General features: G+C 39.3%; 2 protein-coding genes across 4 annotated transcripts; one reads left to right on the top strand and one right to left on the bottom strand.

Moving 5' to 3' along the window:
* The first annotated feature begins 1,068 nt into the window (after positions 1 to 1,068).
* Positions 1,069 to 1,574, top strand: ost4 (oligosaccharyltransferase complex subunit 4 (non-catalytic)). The gene is made up of 2 exons (XM_041975219.1): positions 1,069 to 1,206; positions 1,448 to 1,574. The coding sequence occupies exon 1, from the start codon at positions 1,070 to 1,072 to the stop codon at positions 1,181 to 1,183; it is 114 nt and encodes a 37-aa protein (XP_041831153.1). The 5' UTR covers position 1,069; the 3' UTR covers positions 1,184 to 1,206; positions 1,448 to 1,574.
* Positions 1,575 to 1,751: 177 nt separating this feature from the next.
* agbl5 (AGBL carboxypeptidase 5) lies at positions 1,752 to 16,776 on the bottom strand. Of its 3 annotated transcripts, none has more exons than XM_041975214.1 (17): positions 16,677 to 16,776; positions 14,929 to 15,221; positions 14,636 to 14,807; positions 14,259 to 14,425; positions 13,597 to 13,774; positions 13,297 to 13,475; positions 10,710 to 11,235; positions 10,308 to 10,477; positions 10,015 to 10,150; positions 9,621 to 9,832; positions 9,201 to 9,406; positions 7,489 to 7,665; positions 4,704 to 4,846; positions 4,542 to 4,594; positions 4,210 to 4,382; positions 3,842 to 3,975; positions 1,752 to 3,768 (listed from the first exon to the last, which is right to left on the bottom strand). In XM_041975214.1, exons 2-17 carry the CDS (start codon positions 15,141 to 15,143, stop codon positions 3,691 to 3,693), a joined length of 2,919 nt encoding a protein of 972 aa, XP_041831148.1. In that variant the 5' UTR covers positions 15,144 to 15,221; positions 16,677 to 16,776; the 3' UTR covers positions 1,752 to 3,690. The 3 variants fall into 3 exon arrangements, with proteins under 3 accessions (XP_041831148.1, XP_041831149.1, XP_041831150.1); XM_041975215.1 differs by having other exon boundaries at positions 9,201 to 9,403; XM_041975216.1 differs by lacking the exon at positions 7,489 to 7,665.
* Between the last annotated feature and the right edge of the window lie 1,830 nt (positions 16,777 to 18,606).

Below are 18,606 nucleotides of genomic sequence, written 5' to 3'. Positions count from 1 at the left end.
CAGCCGGAAGTGAGATTCTTTTGCCTGTGCACTGCAGAGCAGCTGGAGCTTTGGGCCAACCGGGAAATAAAAATACAAATTTGAGGTGGAAAGGTATGAACTAACTGTAGTTTAACTACTCTGCGATTTGATTGATTTTCTCACTTTGTTTAATTTTTTTTACGCAGCACTCCTACACTAACAGTACAATAATTACCCAGTGGTATTTTTTTTCACGTTAGCCAGCTAGCTAGTTTAACACAATAGATTCACATACTACTGATATTTAACAATTATGCACGTTATTTATTTATTTATTTACTTATTGGTAGATTGATGTGGCTATTAATACTGGTTGCAACTTTTCCCAATGATTTCCCGACTGTGATACAACAAATTTTCCTGTCAAATTTGAGTTGCTAGCAAAGTAATGACGTATTTTTAGCTGATGACTGAGTTGCTAATCGTAGCCAAATTAAACATAAAAGAATTTTACTAAAATAACAAATAGCACCGGACTTAAATATAAGTATCACTGTAAACCCATTGGAAATAATTGTCCAAAAAAGCAGAAGGGCTCGAGACTTAGAAAAAGTGATAAGATTTGTAAACATTTGTTCACAGAAGATACTGAGTCCCACGCTGCATGTGACTCTGAAATTACCAGTGCAAATTGTGAGCCTGTCTTTACTCCTCAAACTTATTGGATGGTGACCCCTCACCACGTTTTAAGCTGTCCATTCAGAGGGCAGATGGCTCATTTGCCTTATTAAAGATGACCCCTAATGTATGAAAACGTATTACAGTCATGCTTATTTTGTGACCTTGAACTTAAATAAATGCACACAAAACGGCTAACTTTAATTTACACAAGATTAAGTATAACCCATCTATGCTGCACAAAAACTGCATTGTCAGTCTTCGAAACCTACTTCACTTTCTGGACCTCCAGTGGAGTGTTACTATTCTCTGGAATAATTTGTGAACAATACAGCATAACAAGCCTATTCCTGCTTAGATGACTGTACTTCCATCATCCATTGACCTTGTGTGCTTTTTGTTTCCTTGCACATGCTCCGTTCTATCCAGGATGGTGACTGACGTGCAGCTGGCCATCTTTGCCAACATGCTTGGCGTGTCATTGTTCCTGCTTGTTGTCTTGTATCATTATGTTGCTGTCAATAACCCGAAGAAGCAGGAGTAAAGTCCCCCAAAATGACTGGAAAGGTAAGTGCAGTTAAAGTTTAATTGCATATATATGCATATCTCTGTAATTTCAGTGACTCAATTCATTTTATCTCTGTGTTGTTTTGTTGTACTTCTTGTGTTTTGTGTTGCTCCCTGATCTATGTCTTGGGAAAGACCATAGTGATATGTTTAGTGACACAATCCTCCATCACGAATCTTGGTACTACTCTGACTAAACATTTGTGAACCTACTAAGTACTTTCATTTGTTCTCCCTACAGATGAGATGGAAATCGGTGCCACCACCCAAGAAACACCATTACCCTCATCCTGGTCCCCTCCCAGAAGATAATTTTTTTTGTTTGCACAGTAGTGTTTTTTTTTTCTAATAAAAATGTTTAACTTCCATTTGCACTGTGTTTCACTGAATTCTTTAAGCTCGTCTACATGCACACACTCTGAAGCTTTAAAATATGTTGAGTTTATTTCAAGTTTAAAATTCCAACACAGTACAATATCAGTCACAATATCAATGATTGTTTAAAAAGAAAAAAAGATTCTGAATATGAATGTTATAATTCACAGTGACAGGTTATTCAAAATTCATGTAGTATCTATAATCGTTTAAAAAAAAAACCCCCAAACATCTAGGATGGGTTTAATCAAGTGATATGACTGGGTTTAAAAAAATTTAATCAAGTCAATAAAAAGAAAAGGCAGAATCAGGATGCTGCATTTTTCAGTTTCTAATAACTTCAGACTTATGTTTCCATTTAGGCCACTTAACAAAATGACTATGCAACACTCTTATGTTGCAGAACTCAAGTTTGTGTATTTTCTGAATGAATTTGACCCAATTTCAAATAACTTTCCTGGGCCACCTGCATAGAAGCTTTCCCACAACAATCCTTCCTCAGGGTTTAAAGATTTGGTGTCATCGCTCACAAGGACCCTCAAATTTCAACTTTCTGACAACTACACTCACTGGCAACTATTAGCTTAACTCATGTCTAATTTGCCAATCACAGCAGCATGTAGACATGGTGAAGACTTGCAGAAGCTCAAACCAAGCATGAACGTGGACTGTGATGGGTTGGTCTAAGTATTTCAGAAACTGATGATCTACTGGGATTTTCACACACACTGTAGAGTTTACAGAGAGTGGTCTGAAAAAGAGAAAATATCCAATGAGAAGTAGTTGTCTGGATCAAAATACCTTGTTAGTGTCAGAAAGGAATGGGCAGACTGGTTGGAGATGATAGAAAGAGGACACTGGTGACAACCAAGGTATGCAGAATACCATTTCTGAACAAGCAACATGCCAAAATTTGAGACAGATGGGCATTCATTGCCTGGTCCTGGTCTGATGAGTCTCCATTTCAGTGAAACTCAGCGTTGTTTAAACATCACAGCCTTCCTGATTGTTGCTGACCATGTCCATCTGTTTATGAACACAGTGCATCATCTTCTGATGGCTACTTCCAGCAGGAAACTGCAGCAACTGTGTGATGCTATCATGTCAACATGGATCAAAATTTCTGAGGAGTGATTCCAACACCTTGTTAAATTTATACAATGAAGAATTAAGGCAGTTCTGAAGGTAAAAATGGGTCCAACACAGTACTAGCAAGGTACACCTAAAAAAGTGTCTGCACAAGTATACATTTTAAAGCTGTACCACACATTTTCCAATTTAATTTATTCCCAAAAACTTGACAAAAGATATGCACAAGTTTGGATATTAACATTTTACCGTCTTAACTACTAGTTAGTCTCTTCAAACAAAAGTATCCTTGATTTATAAATATAAAGAAAAAAGTCAACGTGTAGGATCACACAAGGTTGATCCATTTTATTTGCAGGTGCTTCAAAACAGATGCTGAAGTAGTCCACAACAGGGATTTTTTTTTAGATAAACACTACATGAAAAGCACAAAATACTCTGGAATAATTACACACTCAAAGGAAATGAGGTTTAAAAAATAAAAAAAAGAAAACAAGAAGGTGCTTTTGTGCTCAGTGGTTTAAAAAGAAACATCAGCCCTCTGCTGCAATGGTACAGTTAAAGTGGGTGAATGAAAGGATTTTCCATGGTGTAATAATAGCATGTTAATGGTGTGTTAAGAGTGTTTCACATCACTTTAGAGAAGATAAATGTATGGTACAGAGAGTTGAAATGTTAAAGGGATTATTTTAAGTTTATAGATTCTTGATAAGCTGAAAAATAAAAACATTTGGGAAATTTTGTGCCATCGTCCAACAACTCCAACTACTGTGATAGTGTCGTTAAAAAGGCACTTTAACCTTCAGCTGCTCCTGGAAAAACATAAAACTGCTCAGGTCTTATTTAATGCTGCATAGGATGGCTGAAACAAACATGCTTGATCTGAGTAAATGAAGATAAAAAAATAGTTGTATTGCACATCAATCAGTCTAACATGTTTAAAATGTGTAGAAATCAGTACAGGAATGTAGGCCGACAGTAAAAACCCGAAAATCAAGCTCCTCTTCCTTTGTGCAGTTCCTATGCTTCTCCACACAGGGTCAGTGTGTCACACATGTTCACAGCGTCAGTCATCGGTGTTACTGCAGTCTCCCCAACCTTCAAAGATGTCACACAGACTTGTCAAGCTTCAGTCATACGATTTGTCATTTGTTTCACTCTGAATCTTCACCTGCTGCAGCGTTGCATCCATCTCTGCTGTGGTCTCTATGATAGCATTCGCTCCGTAGCAGAGACCTCTGTCTGTACTCTTCACCAGCAGTGCTTTAGAGGCCAGCTGGATGGCACTTTCTTCCTCTGACACACCTGTAGAAGGAAGTAAAGCAGTGATATTAGCTTTGAATAAAGCAGATTGTTCCCCTCTTTTCATTATGCTGAGGTGTGGGTAATGGAATTGATGTGGAAGCTAGGTGTAAACATCCATCCATTTTCTATACATGTAATCCAACCTTTCTGATATCAGGTGAGAAGCAGAGATTTTCTTTCCAGTCCAAGCCAAAATCAAAGAGAAGTGAACAAGTGAGGAGTGAGGGTACATGCCTGACAGCGACAGGTGTCTATGGAGGCTAGGGCTCAGCTTGCAGACCTTCATGGTGGTGGACACCTCCTTTTCTCCAGGTGAAGTGAGCGATGTTTTGGTATTGTGTGTTGGAACATCACACGACCCCACTCTTCGGATGGGGATGCGGCTTATGTGGGGCTGCAGCTCACACCTGGCAGGCAACAGAAAGGTTCATGTATGTAATAATAGCAAATTGAGGTTTAATGCCATGCATTATCCCACTGTGACAATTTCACATTATGGAATTTCCTGATTTTCCTCCTTATTTCATTTTTTCAACATAAAAATGTTCCAAGCAGACTGGACTTACTTGCTTAATGTGATGGATGACAGGATATGTTCAGGGTCCAAGTCTTTAGAAGTCTGTGACAGATGGGCACATGAAGATGTAATAAACCAAATCCATGTTATGGGGTGTCCTGTTAGAAAATTCATTTAGGAACTGAGGAAGGCTTCTTTTAAGTAGGCTAACCTCTCTACTGGTTTCTGCAGGATGATGAGTGATCGTAAGAGCTCGGAAGCCTCGACCTGCATACCCGGGACGCATGGGAAAAGGCATTCTGGACCTGCCTGCAGACCCGGATCCACCAGCCTTAAAATCCGGGCAGCTGATGCCTGTCAACAACAGGAAGGTGCATAGACACAAGAGAAATGCATGTAAAGAAACTAAAAATATTAGGATAATTCAATGTCCTGACATCGTCTAGTCTACATTAGCTGCTTGACTCAATTTAAAAGATGAAGTTTAGAGTTTTATGCTATTTATACAAATTTTATGCATCCTCTGAGCTGAAAAATTAAGATTTGACACACACAGAGAATAAAAAAAAAGAGCAGAACCCACACACAGTACTTGCTTCTCAAAAGGATATCTTTTATTCCAGAGGGTAAACAGAAAGACAGCATAAGACAGCAGCACATTCGAGAAAGATGATGTTTATAGATTTATAGATACAAGGACAAACACATTTGCAGTCTGGTGGAGGAGGTTAGCACCACATTCAAGGAAATGGCACAGTTCTCACAAGGTGTATATTATAAAGCATATGTGACTATGCATACAGTTTTTCCACCTAAAGCAGTTTTGTTCATCTTAAATGAAGATGGACAGTTTAAGGTTGAAATGAATGGCACACAGGACGTCAGAGTTCACAGTGAGAGCAGAATAAAACTACAGGATGCTCATCCCATTAGCACAGATTTAAACCAAGAGCACATGACATCTTTTCCACTCAGCTGAATGCAGTGGGAAAAGGCTACAATAAAATCAGCATCGTTGACCTTAAAGGAGCATTGAGTAAGACTTTTGTTAGCTAATTATCTATTCATTTGTTCTCCAGGAATTCTCTTTTTTGATAATCAAAACTAAAGTCCTAAATATACCCCTTTAAATTTTTATTCTAACACTTATTATGTAGTTATTCTATCAATTAATTAATACATTTTTTGCACTAAGTAACAGTATTGCTGATCGTTTAGTTTAATAGCTACTAGTTTTAAACAATCTGCTTTAAATGCAGCTTGCAAAGGGTGAGTTTCTCAGCATAAGAAAATGTTTGACAGGATGAATGCTCTATTAAAAAAATCTGAAATGTGAGCAGAGCCTTCAAAACCTACAGCTTACAACAAAGGCACACCAAGACTACGATGCGTCACAGCACTTGATCAGACGGCAGCTACAGCAGGGCAAGGCCAGATGTTCTGGGAGCTATTTTGGATCTAAGCAAAGACTGCTGCTGCTCACAAACGTTTTCACTGTCACTGTCTACCTCTGCATTTTCAGCACACCTGAAACAACTGGTCCTAAAACAAAGAGCATTACTCGTATGCCAGAACACAAACGTGGATATACAGACAGAACACTAGATTTCCACAATTTACAGACCAAAACAACGTCATAATTTTATCAACAGCCTTCTACAAATCTGCCAACTATAGTATACATGTTAAATCGCTTATCTGCTTAAATAATTAAGGATTCATGTTTTTTTCCACACACACAAAAAACACTTTATTTACATCAAAACCAATACAGGAGCCCTATTAGAAAACAATAAACACTCACCAACTTTGTCTCAAAACACAAAGCTAAATGAAGTGTTTTTATGATATTGCTGGTTAGCAAACAGCTCCATGAAGCAACCCTTGTTATCTACAAGCAACTCTATGATTCCATCAGCCATAAGGATTTAAGCCAGCAATGGTCCCCGTAAAAGGATTCTGGCAGTAGGCTACGCAGTGAAAATCATTGATGCCGTGACCGAAGTTGGTCTGACACTGGAATGACACAGATTTCAGAGCTCTGACAGAACAAATCACTGACTTGCATATGGAAATTAAACAGACTTCTCCAGTCACTAGTTAGTAAATGTAATCTACATAATGCAAAGGGCTATTCTGAACCAACCCCCAATGATTATACCAGGACAGTTTGATTGGCCTGCAAGTTGAACTTAAAAAAACAAATAAATAAATTAAAAAGTAAAAAAAAAAAAGGTGCTTTAATGATTTTACATCAACCAAACACATATTGCTTAATCTAATTCTGCAGTCTCCCTTTCCACAGAAATAAAATGAAATCAATAAACATTAAAAAGTGCAACAAAGTATTATCTGATTATCAACAACTCCCGTTAAAACTTAACAGTAAGTGTGAACAGAGGGAAATTTAAAAACTGGTGATGTTTGCTTTTTTCCATCAGTACATTGTAATTTACCTCAGCTTATTACTAGTAAACATACTGAAAATAAACAGTTTTTAAGGATGTTATCCACATCCTAATCCCAATATCTGTGTTAATATCTACTGAAATAACCAAACTGTCCTTCTTCCGCGCATTCACACATCATCCAGTTTGCTTTGGCAAGTAAAAAAAACATCAGGAGACTGCATGATAACTGATATTTCATTGTGGTAAAACCAAAAACATTTTCACTTTGAAGAGCTAGCACCATTTATGTTTCACACACATACACACACACATGCGCACGCTGGCAGGCAGTGGTTACTGTCTTTTTAAATAACTTACCACACCTGTTTCCACAGTTATGTTCACTTTCTTCATTCACTCATACACACACAAGTTCTCACAGGAGATATTAGAATCAGTCCGGGGTGGGCCCTGTGGGAGAGTTGGTGGCAGGTGGAAGGCCCTGAAGGAGCAGGGGACTCAGTTTGGAGAGCAGCCCTGGGCGGGGCAGAGCCTGAAGGGAGGGTAGCAAGGTGGAGAGGCTGGGGGGCTGGAGGGAGTACAGACCTGTCATACTGACGGAGGCTGGGAGGGGACAGGAACCTGCTGCACAAACTGAAGAAGACGAGGAGGAGGAGGAGGAAGGGGGTGACAGTGGGGGACGGGAGGGTGTGTGGCTGTTGCTAGGAGACCGTAGGATGGAGCGGTGGTGGGGGGGCCGTCTCTTCTCCTGAGGCTTAGTGTCTACAGAGAAAGAGACACACACACACCTGCTCAGACACATGCAGGGACTGTGCAGACACACACACACACACATAAATGAAGACGACAGTCCAGATGGAAAGTTGTCAGACTCTTTCAAGTCTTCCACATTCTTTATGTTTCAGACTCATCCCAAAATAGATTCTGCTCAATTCTCCACAATGAAGCATTCACACCCTTCGTTATGACATTCACAGCAGCGCATCCTATTTCTGCCTGGGTTCTTGTGATGTTTCTGCAACTTACCTCGTGTATATTAGAATGAAAATCAAGCCACGAATAAATGTGACTATCTGCAGACTTTTAGATTGGTCAATGATTTGTTTAAATGTATGGTTAATCCAGTACTTTGTAAAATGGTAAAACCAAAAGTCCAGTAGCCCACCTCCTTCTTAAACCAAAAAAAAAGTTAACAACCATCACCAGACTGCTCAACTAAACTCACCGATACACAACTTAGTACTCTGGTACTTAAGTACAAAAGAGGCACTAAAAGAATTATGGAGATGACAGAACCTTACAGAAGAACATGTCAGACTATGAGACTGAGAAACAAAAAATTGTGATCTGAAGAGCAGAAATTGAAGCCATTTCTCCTCAATTTTCAACAGTGTTTGGAAGAAACCGGGCACAGAGCTCATTTACAGCATCCCTACAGTCATTCTGTGCGGATGTTTCTGAGCAGCAGAGACTGAAAATTAGTCTTTACAGAGGGAGATATGAGTGCCAAAAATGCTATGCTAAAAACATTATATATATTTAGAATGCTTCAGAACTTCAGGCTGGGGTAAAAGTTTACATTTCATTTCAACAAGATTAAGATCCTGAAGCACAGAAAATGAAAAAAATGAGTGAAGGGAGAAGAATTACTCCATTTAGTACTTCATGCCATTATTGTTGCAAGAAATGTTTATTGAAGAGTCTGAACACTTATGTGTAAGGGATGTTTACCTCTTAGTTAGTTAATAAACAAACAGAACTCTCTGTGAACTTGTGCCTGCTATTCTATTGTAGATACAGAATCTATTTTAGGATGAGTCACATTTAAAACTCATGAGCTAAATCTTCCTTTCACTCATGCAGACATACACTGACACAAACAACACATTTAAAGAAAATCAGCTCAGAAAATTGATGCGATTTGGCATCTGCATGATGGCAAATGTAAAGACTTTTTTATGAATTATAAAAAAAAATTTTTTGGACTTGTTGCATTTCAAGAAGGCTAATTAAAACGTAATAGTCAAGTTGAGGTTTATAAAAGCAGGACAAACAGTGATGACAGATGACAGGTGGGGTCATGCTGTGGTAATGCAGGGATCATGCTGGTGTTGTAGCTCATGCATAAATCACCTGCATGGGAGAAGCAAAACCAAAGCTAACCATCACCCACACACACACACATCAACAAGCCACGAGCAAAAACGTCTGGCAGCATATCACTGACAATCTCCCAGAGACGAGTAAAAGAAAACTCCCCTCAGCAACAGAGGCAGAAGCTTGAGAGATCAACTTACCCCTGACTGGCCCGAGTGTCTTGTTGCTTCCACGACCGCTGGTGTGTGTGCCGTTGTGCTGTGTGTGAGTTCGGGGTGGAGGGCAGCCAAAGGTAAAACTCGGCGAGCTGTGCATTTTTGGGGAGGGTGTCTGGCTGCTGCTACTCTGGCTGTTACAGCGAACACGGCTAAGGGTGTTCTCTGAAGCTGAACCGGACAGAAAGCTGCTGGAAATCAAGACAATAACAGAAACTCAACAGTTAGCTGTGTGGAGGGAAAGTAAATGCATCCACATGCACGTCACCTTTATTGTTAACCAGTCTAAACAGGCATATGGCGATTTGAATGCGTGATCGGAAGAGATTTTAACTTAATGAGCACATAAAATATTGCCTCTTCATGAAAGTGTGGCGTAATCAATCGAGATTCATGCAAACTCACTTGTTGAAGCTTTTTGGCGGGGACGCCTTGCTGCTGTTGTTGTGCACTTTTGAGGAAGCGTTGCAGTGTGCGTTCAGGCTTTTGGTGGTGCGGACGTGCTTTAGGATCCAGGCTCTGAGGTTTGTGAGGCAAGTGTACTCAGACAGCACGAGGCGTGGCCAAGGGTTGCACTCCGCCATGTCCAGGGCAGACACTGCCACGGCACGTCCCACCTGAGACACAGCATCGGTTTTCTTAAAAACTGCCTGATCTGTGTATGTAAATTCCTCTTGTAGTGATTAAATATTAAACTATTACAAACATCTGATAAACTAGAAATATCAGCTGATCTGAGAAAAATAAAGATGAAATACTCTAAATATAATAAATTATACAAACATTTGTTTCTTCCCACCTGCTCAAATATTTCGGGAGTGTATTTCGGAGGGAATGATGAAGGTGGAGGTGGGCTTGCCCGGCCGTTGTCATGGCAGGCTGGGGGTATTGTGTTCATGGTTTTTCCTGTGTTATAATTGCACTCCAAAGTATAACTGGAGTGGAACCAAAACAGAGACGTGATAAAAACATAAAATCCTCATCGTTTATACACATTATAAAGTAATTTTAGTAAAATGCAGCAGACTGACTTAAATCTCACAGAAACAACAGCGAACATAAACTGTTTCGTTGACATATGTTTGAAGATACCTGTGAAGAAGCCCAATTGCCTTGTGAACAGCGACCCGTCCGCTGCCTTCTTTAGACTGACCATCCCTCTTATCTCTGGCATACATGTTTTTCTCTGAGAAATTACAGCCCAAGAAATCAAAATGGGCTGAATTGACAGCAATCAACCTTGGATACAGCATGTTCTCTACCTACAAGGAGAAGAAACAAAGAACAAATCAACATACAAAGCAGAAGATAATAGGATTCATTAGCTGTGGTTGCTGTATGAAGGTAAACAAATATTTCAATTATTTAACTATTTTAAATCTAGCTAAAACTACCAAAATTTAGAAAACTTGTTGATAAAAACTAAATCTTGATGGTATTTTGAGTCATTTCCAACAATACTGTTTCGGCGAGGAAGAAAATGATAATTTTTACCTGCTGGCTCTCGTCAGGGAGGCTATTTCCATACATGAAGCATCCACGTTTAGAGGCGTGGCCATGTAAGTCCACATAATAAGCAACACCTCCCTCCTGGGGTGGCACTGATTCAGGTTCCTCCACCTGTGTTACAGAAACATCTACAGTGACAGGAGCTACAGTTTCTAGGGGACTCTGGGAGCTGTTCTGGATTCCTTTCCCCATTTCTGTGGTGGTCCAGTTCTCTTCCATCACCATGGGAACCTCCGGCTGTGCAGGCTGTGCATCTTTCTCTGCATTTCGCTGGTTCAAGCTGACTTCGAGAGCCGTGAGGGGAGGAGGATGTTGATTTGTGGGCTTGATGTTGAGGGGAGAGGGCTGTGTGTGTGCGGTGCTGTTACAGTGTGTGGTGGACTGTGCATTGTGTGAACGGTTGTGTGTGTGGTGGTACAGTAATAGGGTTTTGGCTGCGTAGATTGAAGGATGCAGCTCAGGGCTGGGGTTCAAGTACTGTCTGTTCAAGTTCACACCTCTGGAATCAGTTCTGAGGGAAAAAAAAGAAAAATAAATAAAATATCTGATCACTGATAAACCCAACAATAATTCTACCACCAATCCCCCATCTGTAATTTAACATTATTTGTGATTCTCTGCAGCACACGGGCTAGAAAACAACAAAACAATGAACAGCTTAACATGACGAGTTGGATCTTCCTGACAAAGTGTCACTGATACCTCCAATACATCACTGTCTGTGACACAGGGACGCTGGATTAACCTGCACCTGCTGAAGGGGTCACATTTGTCAACATTAACTCAAGTAACCGGGCACTAGCCAGCTCTTTTTGTGACCTGATTTCATCAACGTTAACAAGAAAAACAATAGTAATAAACTTTCCTACAAAAATAACTGACTGGATTTATATGTATTGGCATAAAACAACCACCTCAGGCAGTATTGTTGTAAAGAAAAAGCAGAGGGATAAAATTTTATGCTGAACAGTTTAATCTTTCACAAAAGTAATTTGTCCAAAGTCCAACGAACACCAGAGAACATTTATAACATTTAAACACATCTGAACAGTTACTCCCACCAATGCCTGCTGCACCATATGGTGCATTACCTTGTGGTTGTATCATTACTGTTTCCATAAAAGGCAACAGCAAACATGGCTCGTGAGCAAACATAAATGGTAATACAGTACATAAAGCGAGTAATGAGTTTGAAAGCCAGTATTTGATCCTCTCATATAGAATAGTTCTCCTTCAAAGTTCTTAGTTAGATATTGACTGCATTTTGTTCAGTTCTCTTCTTTTTGTGGCTAATTTCTTGGCTATTTCTTATGGGCATCACTTTTAGACACTGTTCATCTATTTTTGTCCTCCACGCAACCAGTTTACGTTGTTGTTTTAAGTACACACTGTACACCATGCTGGGACACGTTTTCAGCAAGTAGCTCCTTGGGAATAAAAGAGTAGCTTCAACAATGCCATTACAAGTCTGTCAAACTGCATTATTATTTGATGCAACCAAAGAAAGTGGAACAAATTATGTTTTTGTGACAGATGGCTGGTAACAAAGAGCCTAAAGATACAGTATAAAATTTCTTGCTAAGATTTATATGTAAACACAACACTGGCTTATCCCCTGAGTTAGGTGCTTCTTTTTATTTGTGTGATTCATTGAGGAGGAAAAGAAAATCAGTCATGTTCAAGGACTGGACTGAAAATGAGTAAAAGAAAAAGGAAAAAAAAAGGCATCAAATGTCCGAAGAAAAAAAGGTTAAAGTCTGTCAAAGACCTTCAGAAAGCCTGGAGAACTATTGCTCAATATTACTTTAACGGATTAAAAGAATTTCTGGTTCCTTGAGAAAATATAAAGAGATAAGAAGGAGCTCAAGACTTTCACACAGTAGAATGAACTGTAAGGTTCAGGTGAAGTATTTGACTGCATTTTATATTTCTGACCAGCCTTGTCTTCTGGATAAAACCACAAGTAAAAAGCCTAATATTACAATCAGTGTTGTAGGTAATGTAGTCAGATTATTATTTCTGTCAAAAGAAAAATCTTTACTGTTGACTTCTTCTGTGCATTTTGTTTCCACAAACAGAAAAGAGAAAGATGAGAAAATGTTTGTATGTGTATCTATTTTCGCTAGCGAGACAGCAGAAAGGACAGTGTTTACTTCACCAATTCTCGCCTTGGTTTTAATTAATAGATAAAAAAAGACAAGGACAATATTAGGGTTAAATGCTGTGTGCGTTAGCAATGGAGATCTCTACTTGAGATTCTTCCAGCATGTGCTGTAGAGTGGTTTTCTCTAAGATCATTACCAAAATCATAAAACAAATTGATAAGCTTTAAGAACCGAGCCCCACAGGCTTGATTTGCTGTGATTTGAAAACATAACCAGCAATAAAATGCTAAAAAAAAAACAGGATATTGCTTCTGTTATTTCCAGTTTTAGCATTCAGATTTTCAGATCACCCTTCACACAGGTCACTCAGTGAAGCTGCAGTATGTTCTGTAGCTGAATCATATATCAGTAAGATAACTGTCGAAGGATGCTCCCGTGATTCTGATGGTACGTGATCATTTTCTTACCTGTAGTGTCCGCGGACAACCCCGTCTGGGTTGAGCATAGGAATGAGCTTGAACACAAACATGTTGCGCAGCATGTTTGCACGCGGGTCATCTCTTCTCAGGATGAAGTTGAGAAAACCGTTGAACACAAAAGATGAGGGAGTTTCCCCAGGGTGCACACGGCTGCTAAGAAAAAACACCTGCAGACACACAAATGGTAAAGGTGAGCTTCACTCTTTTGCCAGTAAGGGACTGCACAACAGACAGGTTTTTATCTAATATTATAGAAAGTATTTGGGTTTATGTTTGATAGAGCAATACCCTTTTTCCAGCGAAGCGGTGTGGTCTTGGAGTGTCGGTGTCAGGAAACAGCTTGGGCAGACGAGCCTCTCTCTCATCCCGCATCCCGCTGCAGTTGGTCACAGTGAGGAGGTCCACCCTATTACCATCTAGAGAGTGGCACAGCAGCTCCCGATGGTAATACACAGTGCTTGGTGCACTAAAAGTAAAAGTTTAGAGTTTAGCGGGAAGGAGCAGCAGATCAACACCAGAATGGCTGAAAAATAGAAGGATCGAGGTGTTGCAATGACCCAGTAAAAGCCCAGAACTTAACAAGATTGAAATCTTGCAGGGGAACCTTGGGATGTGTTTAAATGAATGCCCTCAAAACTCAATTAACTTGAGCAAAGCCATACAGGGAAGTGTGTCAAAAATCCTCCAACGTGATGCAAAACACTCATCGAGTTGTATGGAAAAGTATTCAAATTACTAATGAATTATGGTCCATGCTTAGTTTTCATGCATTATTTCTGTATTTTGGCTTAGTTTTTGTTAAATAATGACCCAGAGAAATATACTATGTATTGAAGTTTATATTGCTCAAGACCTGGTTAGAACCAGATGAAACCTTAGAACTAAAACAGGGTGTACTTTCTTTATCTCATGACTATATTAATGCATAAGACAAGAATTTTGTGTTTTACCTGCTCGGACTGAGCTGAGCAGCACTGGAGTAGCTCTCATCCAGCTGCTGCAGCATCTCCTGACATTCAGTGTAAGAGAATGGAAAGCAGAAGGAGAAGTAGGTGGTAGCCCCTCGCACCACCAACAGCCGGTGAGTGAATGAAAGGATGAATTGGTTATCTACAATCTAGAAAGCAGCAGAAGAAAGAAAGAAGACAAATATTAATAGAGAGATCATAATAGCATGGCTGGCAGGGCTCTGCCTCACTGGCTCCATCTCCTACTCTCTCACAATCTTTGAACACTCAGCCTGTGTTTGCACAAATACTCCTTTGTACAAACATGTACAAATTGCAAATAAAGTAGCTGATCTGACAAGCTCAGAGTGTCCATCTACCTCTGATGTGGGTCTGTCCCGAACTCTTTCCCATCGGTTTTTGCCAGGTAATGTGCGGACGAGAGGTGCCATGCCCTGGGTGTAGAGCTTCCTCTGATTGTTCATGTTCATCACGTTGATTTTCAATAACTTTCCAGGTGCTGCCCCCCGCACACTGAAGTAAAACCAAGATCTGAAAGACAAAAAAAAAAAAAAACACAGCGAGAGAGAGAGAGAGGAGACAAATGATAAAAAATCAGGCTCCCTCTCATGGAGATTAAAAACAAACAAACAAAAACAACAACTTTTGTTACCTGTTTCCATTCTCGTGCTCCGTACCAGCACAGTCTGGCTGCGTCCACACATTGAACTCATAGTCAGGGGTAAGGTGTGAGCCAGAGGAGGAACTCCCACTGGGGGCTGTGTTAGAAGAAGGGCTTAATTTTTCCTTCTCTACCTTTTTCACTCGTGCCAGGTTCCCTGAGTCAAACTTGGAGCTGAACACAATGTTGCCAAAGCGAGCCTCCATTGCTTTCAACTCTAGCCTCTCTCACTTTCCTCCCTTTCTGTTGTTTAAGTGCCAGTCGGAGCTCTGACACAAGATATCCTGTAATCAGAATCAAATGGAAAAAAAAATAATATTCAGAAATTAAGTTAAGGGTGCACCATTTTGTGGATCAAACAAATAAGTCAATCACAATTATTTCAGATAAAAATTCTTGTCCAGCTGACCACAATCATTTTAGTCCATCATTAGGGTCAACTTTGTTTTCCATTCACATGTATACTATATTGCCAAAAGTATTGGCTCACCTGCCTTGACTCTTGTATGAACTTAATAGACAACCCATTCTTAATCAAAGGAGTTCAATATGACGTTGGCCCACCCTTTGCAGCTATAACAGCTTCAACTCTTCTGGGGAGGCTTTCGACAAGATCTAGGAGTGTGTTTATATGAATAATGTCATGACATAATGTGAAAACTAATGAGGGTATAAGGCAATTACTATTGTACAGCGGTATAAGAAAGAACGGCAAGCCAATTTCTGGACAACGTAACATCCATCTATCCATTGAAATAGATAACTTCACTTCATCTACAGGTCCTTGTACATTCAATCGCAAGTCGATTTAACAGCGTAAGATGCTAAAACAAAATTAAACATAACTTTTGCAATGACACATTTATTATGATCATTATATAAATATCAAGTACATCACAAACCAACGCAAAAGATCAAACTGATTTTGTATACACTGTTTCATTTACATCCTTTATTTCCAGTTAACAGTGCAGATTGATCTGTGCAAACCCACGCATTTTATGTTGTAAACATGGGTGGTTGGACCAAAAATCTGCACAGGCAGTGCGAGGTGGCACTAATGTGAAAGGTCAAGACCAGCCCACAGTGGTAAACCGCTGAGGAATCGGCGAAATGGGAAAATGGGAAATGGCTCTGGCCGTTGTAAATCCGCTGCAGGATCAGCAGATGCCGCTGAAGTGAGAGTGGCAGGCCGTTAGCCGTGGTTGGATCTCGGCATCGCTCATGATTGCAACCAAAAACACAACATATTCTGCAACAAGATTATAATAGCTTTATCAACATCGCTACGGTTGCTTGCTTGCTTGCGTTTAGGTTGCGACAACGCAACAGCCGCTCTGTCCAGTACAATAAATTAAAAAGCAGTGTTTACACCAACAGCACAGCAGCAACAACAACAGCTGACCGAAGAAAAAAATGGAGCAGAGTAAAGGGGGAGTTAAGCAATGATGGCCTCTGGTGATAAAATGATTACCTTCCTCGCTGGTTGACTTAAATTTGCAAACACAACATAACGTTTAGTAATATTTTTTTTATCTTAGTGGTCAATGTCACAACGTTAATGTTACACTTAGCTAGCATACGTCTAAAGCTTCGGAGGCTAACTTAGCAACCGAACTAGCAGTCCTTGCTCGAAATAGACAGAGTTTTAAGGGTAGAATGAATTCCTGTCATCGCATTATCGCTGCATTTATTCTCCGTCTGCTCATGTGTGTTTATATATGAATTGTCAACGTTACCAGGTTATATTCCATCGATGTCCGTTTTTGTTGTCATCGTCCTTCCCAACCCTCCGCTCCGTGTGCTGCGTTCAGGGTTCTCTGGAAAAATGAAGCTGACTGGAATTTTTTTTGTCGTTTGTTGTTAGGGTGAGCTTGAGACAAGAATTGTAATTTTTCATGTTTGCCCTTTGTAAATAATCTTTGTCACTCTAAAAGGACTGACTCCAGATTGACTGGAAATAGTCTTGCAACCCTTTTCAGATTGCTGGGCAGGAACAGTTTCTTCTCTAAGATAAACATCATGGCTGATGTCTTTCCTCCTTGACATTACATTAGCAAACACCTGAGTGGTAGACCATCAAACCACACATTGCTTTTGTATTTTCACTTAGTTTTTTTTCAGTAATGATCCAGTGTAATGCATCATATGTTGTTGATTATCTGAAGCTGTATTATGCTAATTTTAAGACCTTTATGGAGATTACTTTTTTTCTTAAATGATATCTTGAAAATAATAAAAGGAGAATATCACTCTAGATGAAAATAATCTAAATAAGGAAATGAGACAAAAACATGGTGCATGGTTATTTATTTATTTGGGAAATAATCCAAAGTACTGACTTATAGTGTTTGACAGGTGATTTTAACACTATAAGTCAGTGTAAATTAAGTCAACTTAAGCTTGCTTATCAGATCAATGTTAATTGCTATAAGGATCTTTGCAGTTGTCCATTCTCACTTTTTTGTTTTTCATTTTCTGTCACCTGGAGGAAACAAGCTGTAAACACATCACTGACATTATCTCCTTTGATACAGTTAAGAAACCATTTATTTACCCTCTCTGTTTAATTCTAACTTTGTGTTTTTAATGTTTGATGCTGAGCTGTGGAAGGTGTAGATCTTTTGCACTGAAAATCAGCAGAACACTGTTTCCACAAATGGTACAAATGGGAATGAGTTGTAGAGTTTGTAGAGCTCAGGGGAACTTCGGCTGGGTGATGATTTTCTGTGGGTTTTGTGTTATGAATGACATGTTTCATATGCTGTGTAGTCAGCTGTTTTTATACAAACTGATCAGGGAAGGTTTAAAAATTACAGCGTGCAGATGATCAAGGAGAAAGCTATTTTTTTCCCAATAATGATCTTACTATTCTGTTATAATTTTCCACTGATCTGTCTGTTTCCATGTTATTATAGGCAGAATACTGAAAGAGCCTCATGCACTGATGAATTATTACACAATTATTTCTCCTGTTTATTAAGGTAAGTCCAGCTTTCAGTCTGTGAAAGACATTTGTACCTAAGATTTGGCTCTACCTTGTGGATGATCCTGGTAAACACATGAAGAAGAAACTGACGAAGATGCGTTCACTTCCTAAATACAATACTTTGACGAACAAAATAGAAAGTTTTCTTTCATCATCACAAAGAAGCATTTTGATATAGATTATTTTAAAATTAAATTAATTGTCTCTTTTTTTTTATCAAAATATATAAACAAATATGTAGGACAAATTGTGCATAAATGGAAAAAGACGTGGTTAACCAACAAACGTGACCATAACAACGGAGGTGTGTAACAGTCTGAGTGGTATACTAAAAAAGATAAAGGTAAACCTAAGAAACGTATACAATAAAATAAAAACAAAACTTTTTCCTCCATTAGGAAAATCCTGAATGACATCTGCACTGCAGGTGTGCAAGGATGATGTGTTTGCTGTAACTTCTATCCCCAAAGGATACAATATGCAACTAAAGTTAGATGCACAAATCATAATATGAAAGTACCACAAATAGACAAAATAACCCCCAACCATGTAAAATTACCAACAGAGATGCAAATAAAACAAAAATTGGATACAAAATGAGTGCAGATGTAGTCACTGGACAAGTGGAGGATAAGGGTAGATTTTATTTTTTTTAATGTTGCTTGATTTGGTCACGTTGA

The sequence above is a fragment of the Melanotaenia boesemani genome, chromosome 22 (assembly GCF_017639745.1).
Source record: "Melanotaenia boesemani isolate fMelBoe1 chromosome 22, fMelBoe1.pri, whole genome shotgun sequence".
NCBI lineage: Eukaryota > Metazoa > Chordata > Actinopteri > Atheriniformes > Melanotaeniidae > Melanotaenia > Melanotaenia boesemani.
The sequence above is the reverse complement of the archived record's forward strand: the minus strand, read 5'-3'. Positions and strand labels throughout refer to the sequence as shown.

Excerpts from the sequence above, each read along its gene's own strand:
- ost4 (XM_041975219.1), top strand. The coding sequence starts at position 1,070 with ATGGTGACTGACGTGCAGCTGGCCATCTTTGCCAACATGCTTGGCGTG.
- agbl5 (XM_041975214.1), bottom strand. The coding sequence starts at position 15,143 with ATGGAGGCTCGCTTTGGCAACATTGTGTTCAGCTCCAAGTTTGACTCA. Across the intron at positions 10,151-10,307 it reads GCAATTGGGCTTCTTCACAG|TTATACTTTGGAGTGCAATT; the intron begins GTATCTTCAAAC and ends GTTCCACTCCAG. Across the intron at positions 7,666-9,200 it reads GACACTCGGGCCAGTCAGGG|ACACTAAGCCTCAGGAGAAG; the intron begins GTAAGTTGATCT and ends CTTTCTCTGTAG.